The following is an 8,839-nucleotide window of genomic DNA, read 5'->3' as shown; positions in this document are numbered from 1 at the left end:
ACGATCAAGAATATATATACTTTATGGGGTCTCAGACGAATATTTCGAGTAGTTACAAACAGAATGACGAAATTAGTATACCCCCATCCTATGGTGGAGGGTATAATAAGGTCCGGCGTTCTCTTCAATCCGGCACTGACCAGAAGCGTGCGGAGTGGGCACTCCGGGACGTGCCTCTCCCATGACGAAAAAAGTAGATGTAGGGAATTATTAAGTCGGCTCTGCCCGATGCGCGTCTATTCCTATACGTCTTGTTATAACATTGTTATAATTCATTGGTCATTTCCACTTTCTATGTGCAAGAAAATTATTAATAAGCGATGTGGTTTACACTTTGTTACACAGCATGTGTTGTAAAAAAATTAGTTAAGGTATTTTCTTCAACAATTAATATATCTATGCAGTTCAAATCAGTTTACATTTATATCCACCACCACATGATTATGTTACATTAATTTTGTTTTTCCGTCTGTAATGCTTCGAAATATCATGGTCCAACCTTACAAAGTAATTATATTGAGTTGCCCAAAAAGTAATTGCGGATTTTTCATATAGTCGGCGTTGACAAATTTTTTCACAGCATGTGACTCTGTTATTGCATTCTTTCTTCTGTCAGTTATCAGCTGTTACTTTTAGCTAGCTTTAGAAAGAAAGTGTAAAAAAGGTATATTTGATTAAAGTTCATTCTAAGTTTTATTAAAAATGCATTTACTTTCTTTTAAAAAATCCGCAATTACTTTTTGGGCAACCCAATATATATTTCTGATAGTCGAAAAATTTCAAGACGATTGAGCAATATCCCGGAGTCCGTGCGTACGCTGTTGTGATCACGCTACAACTTTCAAAAATAAAGGTATTGAGCTAAAATTTTGGGATATTAGGATCATAAAGCTTTGGTGGATCTCTTATCCTTTGCCAATATGTTCCAGGCCGAATAGACCGATTTACCAATTTGCGAACCACCGACATTCATTCATTATTTGGTCTTCATCCAACTTTTTTTGGATATAGCTGTAAATAGACCAATCATCAGAGTAAACTTCTTGCTCGAAGTTTAGATAATATGTATGTCTAAACTTCATGCGTTGAACCGTTTAAATGTTGAAATTACTTTTGTAATGGTTATCATATCCGGGATGGTAAATTGAAAGAATAGTATGTTTGCACTATTGTTACAGGGTGTAATTACGATTTTACATATTTTTCAAACAAGTATATCAATTAATTCTACCTACTCCCAGAATAACTAACCATGGTGTTAGCTTGCCCTCCATCGACATTGATTTTATGTAATCTTGATTGGACAAAGAAAAATGCGCGCCTTAGAGTCTCCACGACAGCTTTTGTTGTCATCTAAGACGCAGTTGGCAGAATTGTAGCATAGTCAACCTTGGATTCTATAAATTGCACGCCAACAGTCATAAGAGGTAACAGTCTAATTGATCTCTAAATACAACGCGGAACGGTGACGGTATTTTTAATTTCTTGGAATCGTACGGCTAGTGCTAGCTTAATTCAAATATAAGAAGTGATTTTAAGTTTAGTAGCAATATGAGAACATCAGTGGTAAGTAATTTATGGTTCCTTAGTTGTGGATTTGAAAAGGAGTGAGCAAAATTAATTGAGTTAAAATGCTGTTTTATAAAAATACCCGGCAAAATGATTTATGGAAATGTGTTTAAGAATGTAGATGACAATATTTCAAAATTAAATAAATTTAGTTTTACCAAGTAATATTGGTCTAGCCGAATCTTGAGTACAGCACCAACAAGAATTCCTCTTAAAATCTATACAAATGATTTATATGTAGTATGTATTGAAAAAGTCTAAATCGACTAGGTTAGATTGTACTGTAATTGTACGACTAGGTTAGATTGTGAAAAAAGGGTGCGGATACTAGTCCGCCCATGCCACTATAGACATATTTTAACCCAGTAACCGGCGCTCTAACCACCAAAATGAAGTTTCGAAAACATCTAAGTCAGGAATTCCCCATCCCACGCCTTTAAATCGGTTTTTATCTGTTATTGTGTTTATACCTAGGTGCCGGTGCCTGTTAGCTGCGAAAGCTGAACGGAAATGCTCCAACGTCTCATCATCTTTTCCACATGCCTTATATAAAAATGCTATCACATTCTGCACCTTTTCTGCATAACCTATTAGCGCATAGTGTCCGTTTTATCGGACGTTATAATTTTTTACGCTACGTGTATATTAATGTAAATATTTGGTTTAAAAAAACCCTGTATTGGTTTCAGCTGGACAAATAAATCCAACAACAAAATGAAACAACCAAAATAAAGTAGCGCAAAACAAGATATTTGGTAAAACATTATAAAAAAGAGTTGGAATCACAATTCAGAATTGTATCAAAAATTTTACGAAGTTTAACCTTAAAAGTTTATGATCTATGGGAAAAATATTTATCAAAAATGGGAAAAATATTTAACACAAGTAAGAGCCGGACCGAATATTATATACCCTCCACCAACAGCCGCATATGTCCATCTCTTTGAATGACTTTTTAGATTTATATATATGGGCCATATCAAGTTCTTGACATATATGGATCGTTCTTGTCATGGCTGTTACAAGTTATAAAAAAAAGAACAACTCCAAAATTTCAGTCGAATTGAAAGATCGGTTTATATGGCAGCTATTGGAAGTCATGTCAAATAGACATAAGCAAAATTTCAACCAAGTCGGGTAAGAATTGCAGCCTCTAGAAGCTGACGAAGTCAAGAATCAAGATCGGTCATATTAAAACATGGACCGAAAAATACCAACCGACCTACCCTAATAAGAAGTATTTGTGAAAAATTTCAAGTGCCCAGCTTTACTCCTTCGAAAATTAGCGTGTTTCAGTAGACTGACGAACATGGCTAGATCGGCTTAAAATATCATGACGATCAAGATTATATGTATTAATGGGGTCTAAAACGAACATTTCGAGGAGACACATACGGAATGACGAAAACTAACTTAAAATTGCATTAACGAGATCAATATTTTTACGAGGGTTGCTTGTATATTTCGGAATTAGAGAACAAAAGCAAATATTAATCATCGAAATTAGCTTTATTGTTTTTCAAAATATTCCCGATTAAGACCTATACACTTTTGTATGCGTTTGAACCAATTGTCGAAGCAATTTTGCCACTCTGAGGTATCTTCAGGTGTCGAAAAACCTTGACCTCTCATTTAATTTTTTACGTACGAGAATAAAAAGAAGTCATTCGGTGCCCAGTCAGAATGACTTATCAAATCGATGTTTTGAATGCTCTAAAATGCAGGTGTTTGAGCCGATGTGTGACAGCTCGCATTATCGTGGTGAAGAGCGATTCGTCTTCGGCGGTTGGTTTTCCCGATTTCTTGGAAGAAAACTGGCAAACAAATGTTTGTGTACCACTCAGAATTGACTGTTCTGCGTTGTTCTAGTGGTACGATTGAGCGATGTCCAGTTTTTCCGAAACAACAGGCGATCATTTGATTGGAAGTGTTTTGTATACTTTCGGGCTCATACGTGCAAATCCATGATTCATCACCTGTCATGATGTCATAGACTTGTTTCGAAGCATCGCGATCGTATTTTGAAAGCATTTCTTTCGGCCAATCTACACGAGCCCTTTTTTGAGCGATTGACAAACTCTGTGGAATCCAACGCGAACTATTTTTATACCCACCACCGAAGGATGGGGGTATATTCATTTTGTCATTCCGTTTGCAACACATCGAGATATCCATTTCCGACCCTATAATGTATATATATTCTTGATCAGCGTAAAAATCTAAAACGATCTAGCCATGTCCGTCCGTCTGTCCGTCTGTCTGTTGAAATCACGATACAGTCTTTAAAAATAGAGATATTGAGCTGAAATTTTGCACAGATTCTTGTTTTGCTCATAAGCAAGTTAAGTTTGAAGATGGGCTATATCGGACTATATCTTGATATAGCCCCCATATAGACCGATCCGCCGATTTAGGGTCTTAGGCCCATAAAAGCTACATTTAGTATCCGATTTTGTTGAAATTTGGGACAGTGAGTTGTGTTAGGCCCTTCGACTTCCTTTGTTAATTTGGCTCAGATCAGTTCAGATTTGGATATAGCTGCCATATAGACCGATCCTCCGATTTAGGGTCTAAGGCCCATAAAAGCCACATTTATGGTCCGATATCGCTGAAATTTGGGACAGTGAGTTGTGTTAGGCCCTTTGACATATTTCTTCAATTTGGCCCAGATCGGTATAGATTTGGATATAGCTGCCATATAGACCGATCCTCCGGTTTAGGGTCTTAGGCCCACAAAAGCCACATTTATTATCCGATTTCGATAAAATTCGGGACAGTGAATTGTGTAAGGCCCATCGACATCCTTCGTTAAATTGGCCCAGATCGGTTCAGATTTGGATATAGCTGCCATATAGACCGATCCTCCGGTTTAGGGTCTTAGGCCCACAAAAGCCACATTTATTATCCGATTTTGATGAAATTTGGGACAGTGTATTGTGTTTGGCCCATCTACATCCTTCGCTAAGTTGGCTCAGATCGGTCCAGATTTGGATATAGCTGCCATAAAGATCGATCCTCCGATTTATGGTGTAAGGCCCATAATAGCCACATTCATTATCCGATTTTGCTGAAATTTAGGACAGTGAATTGTGTTAGGCCCTTCGATATATTTCTTCAATTTGGTCCAGATCGGTTCAAATTTGGATATAGCTGCCATATTGACCGATTTCTTGATATATGGTTTTGGGCCCATAAAATGCTCATTTATTGTCCGATGTCGCCGAAATTTAAAACAGTGAGTTAAGTTAAGCCCCTTGACATACTTTTGCAATATCGCACAGATCGGTCCAGATTTGGATATAGCTGCCATGTAGACCGATATTTAGGTTTTAGGTTTTGGGGCCATAAAAGTCGCATTTATTGTCCGATGTCGCTGAAATTTGAGACAGTGAGTTTGGTTAGGCTCTTCGACGTCCTTCTTCAATTTTGCCCAGATCGGTCCAGATTTGAATATAGCTGCCATATAGACCGATCTCTGGATTTAAGGTTTAGGACCCATAAAAGAGGCATTTATTGTCCGATTTCGCCGAAATTTGGGACAGTGCTTTGTGTTAGGCTCCAGATTTGGATATTGCTGCCATGTAGACCGATATCTCGATTTAAAGTCTTGGCCCCATAAAAGGCGCATTTATATTCCGATTTCACTGAAATTTGACACAGTGACTTATGTTCGGCTTTTCGACATCCGTGTCGTATATAGTTCAGATCAGTATGAGGTATATGAGTATAAGGTATGAAATTTTCACCGAATTTTGATGAAAGGTGGTTTACATATATACCCGAGGTGGTGGGTATCCAAAGTTCGGCCCGGCCGACTTAACGCCTTTTTACTTGTTTTGTTTGAAGGTTAAATGTTCATGCAAAATTGAATGTGTGCTGGTCCCACTAATGCCTAAGATTGTCTCAATCTAACGTTAGCTCGTATGGCGATCTTGTGATATGAGTTGGCGCACAGCATCAATGGTTTTTAGAACAACAACTGATTTACGAAATTCGTCTTGGAGTGAACCATGACCTCGGTTGAATTTACTATATCAACGACAAACACTGGTCCTTGACGGAGCTTCATCGCCAAAAATTGAATTAAGTTCACCGACACACTATTATTGAGTTAATCCAAGTCGAAAGTTGAAAAAATTATTGCACGAAAATGTTCACGATTTAATTTCATTTTTTTGGGCGAGATGAATCTTTTAAGTTACTGTAAACAACACAAACAGCGCTCATATGTCTAAACGTTCTCAAAAATTCAAAGCTTTACGATAGAGCTGACAGTTGACGGATTGCAACACATGGGTTGTCCAATCCCGAAATATAAAAGGCAACCCTCGTAATTTTACAAATCCTAACAATATGCGCCTTCATATTATGATTAAAATGAAGAAGATTGAACCATATCGGGCGCACTCCCAGAGTATCTCAAATACCTTTGTTATGTCGGTCTCTCTAGGTCTTTACACCTAATTTTCTTATAAGAATCGTATTATACTCCCAAATATCTTTCATTTGAGACCCATATTGTCCTTTTGGTTCACTTTTGGTTTTGGGTGGCTTTTTAGGTTAGCGGGAGGTTCTGCCCCCTTCCGATATCAAAAAATTATGAAGGCTATTGTTTCTTCCATTGTGACAGTCATCTATACTAGATATTTGATAAAATTTTAAGCTAGTTCGATTTAAACTTTGAGTTCTCTAATGCTTTTTAAAGTCGTTAAAGCATTTTGCATGTTTTTGCATATTGGATATTTTAAGCATAATTGCATAATTCTTAGCATATGGATATGCAAAATATGCTAAATCTAAATAGCTTTAAACGACTTATTTGTGTTCAAAAATCATTCATGTGAAATCAGGACATCAAACGTTCATCCTTTTAAGATATGCTTTTGCATAAAATCTGGTCTCTAGTAATAATAGAGTAAATATCCGAATTTCATTGAAAATGCATTAAGGTTTTCTATCATCGCCTCGATTTTTCTTTGATGATATGACTTACTCCTACCTTCTTTCCTCTTCCTATCGTCTTAAGTTTCATAGCCGCAATGGCTCCTTCATACTGAACCCGTATCTCTATGAGTCGGACACCTATTATTTTCTCCTTTGCGATATAAATGGACATTAATGGACCAAGACATTGCTCTAAGTGCTCATTTAAGTCTCATATTATATCTACTTCGGGTAATTTTAGATTTCAGAATAATGTGCTCGCAAGCACTTTTTCAAACCCTTTTGGGAGTGGTCAGGCTTGTTTGGGAGTGTTTCAAATAGCCTATATATCGGCTCCAGAAACTTGCCTATAAATTCCGTTGTACAATCACCATTGATTTGAATATAATATTGTCCCAACTGGTAGAATAGTTTTAAGGGGTTCTGGGGTTGGGGCGCCCACTTAGCGACTTGAACCCAAATATTGATTATATTCGGATTAGAAACATCAAACATCATTCACATCTATACTTGAACTTTGTAATGTTTATCTTTATCTTTGTAGACTTTCGTTTTGGCCCTGTGCGCTGTGACCATCAACGCCAGTGTAGTTCCTTTAGGACTCTCTCCACCTGGGCATTACGTCGTTTTACCCCACTATGATCCTCATGCAGAAGTCGCTGCACATAACAAGGCCAAAGCTGCTTTAGTGGCCGCTGAAGCTGCCCAGGCCCAAGCACATGCTGTAAATCTTCAAGTTGCTAAAGCCTCTGAAGCTGTAAAGCAACAAGCCGAGGCTGTCAGTGCCCAAGTAGCCAAGGCAGCTCAGGCTGTTCAGGCTCATGTTGAAGCCGTTAATGCTCAAGCTAAGTCTGTGGCTGTAGCTGCCACTGATGCCGCCGCCGTAGCCAATTCCAAAGCTGCTGTCAATCAACACGAAGCTGCTCAAGCTGCCGCTGCTGTAAATGCCCAAGCTGATGCTGTAAATGCCCAAGCTGCCCATGCTAGTGAAACTGTTCAGCTTGAGGCTGAATCTGTTAAAGCAGCATTTGAGAAAGCTTCCGGCTCAGTGCAGGTTCAAGTTAACGCCGTCAATGCTCAAGCAAAAGCAGCCGCCGAAGCTGCAGCCAATGCGGCTAATCTTGCCAAAGCCCAGGCCGCCGCCAATGCACAAGATGCCCGTGAAGCGGCTGCCGTCGCCAATGTTCAAGCCGAAGCTGTAAATTCCCAAGTAGCCAAGGCCGCTGAAGCTGTTCTCCATGAAGCCGCAGCAGTGCATGCTCAGGTTGCTAAGGCCTCGGAGACTGTTCAGGCTCATGTTGAAGCTGTCAACGCTAAGGCACAGGCTGCTGCTGAAGCTGCCGCAGCAGCTGCTTCTGTTGCCAATCACGCTGCCGCTAAAGCTACTCTTGTTCACAAGCCAGCTCCAGTTTGGCCGGATCCCCATCATGTCAATGTGCTGTAAGTTAAAGAAATGCAAATATTTTATGCGAATAGCTCAAGCTAATTATATATTCATTATTTTGCACTTACAGACACTGGTAATTCGTTTTCCCATATTCAATGGAGATATGTGATACATTCATCTGTGGTGTGCTATTAATGTCGCTGTCACTGGCCCCGACCTTAATTGCAATGCAAAAATTCTATTTATGCCATAAAGATATTCAAGATATAATAAAAGTGCTTTAAATCTATCAAAAAAAGGAAATTAAGTTCCACTCTAAGAGCAACAAGTAAAAGCATGCTAAGTTCGGCCGGGTCGAATCTTATATACCCTCCACCATGGATCGCATTTGTCGAGTTCTTTTCCCGGATCTCTTTTTAGGCCAACTTAAGATAAAACAAAAGAATTGTAAAATTTCAGCCAATTCGAATAAAAATTGCGTCCTTTAGGGGCCCAAGAAGTAAAATAGGGGGATCGGATTATATGGGAGCTATATCAGGTTATAGACCGATTCAGACCATAATTTTCACGTATGTTGAAGGTCAAAGAGAAGTAGTTGTAAAAATTTCAGGCAAATCGGATAATAATTGCGACCTCTAGAGACTCAAGAAGTCAAGATCCCAGATCGGTTTATATGGCAGCTATATAAGGTTATGGACCAACTAAAACCATATTTGACACAGTTGTTGGAAATCGTAACAACCCATTTCTGGCAAAGTTTCAGTCAAATCGGATAAGAATTGCGCCCTCTATAGGCTCAAGAAGTTAAGTCCCCAGATCCGTTTATATGGCAGCTATATCAGATTATGGACCGAGTTTCACCATACTGAGCACAGTTGTTGGAAGTGATACCAAAACACTACGTGCAAAATTTCACGAGAATTGCGCCCTCTAGAGGCT

General features: G+C 38.7%; 1 protein-coding gene across 1 annotated transcript; it reads left to right on the top strand.

Annotated features, from left to right (window-relative positions):
• The first annotated feature begins 1,419 nt into the window (after positions 1-1,419).
• On the top strand, positions 1,420-8,203 carry LOC106095227 (uncharacterized abhydrolase domain-containing protein DDB_G0269086). The gene is made up of 3 exons (XM_013262468.2): positions 1,420-1,566; positions 7,058-7,953; positions 8,028-8,203. The coding sequence occupies exons 1-3, from the start codon at positions 1,552-1,554 to the stop codon at positions 8,035-8,037; spliced, it is 921 nt and encodes a 306-aa protein (XP_013117922.1). The 5' UTR covers positions 1,420-1,551; the 3' UTR covers positions 8,038-8,203.
• The last annotated feature ends 636 nt before the right edge of the window (positions 8,204-8,839 follow it).

The sequence above is a fragment of the Stomoxys calcitrans genome, chromosome 1, assembly GCF_963082655.1.
Source record: "Stomoxys calcitrans chromosome 1, idStoCalc2.1, whole genome shotgun sequence".
NCBI lineage: Eukaryota > Metazoa > Arthropoda > Insecta > Diptera > Muscidae > Stomoxys > Stomoxys calcitrans.
The sequence above is the reverse complement of the archived record's forward strand: the minus strand, read 5'-3'. Positions and strand labels throughout refer to the sequence as shown.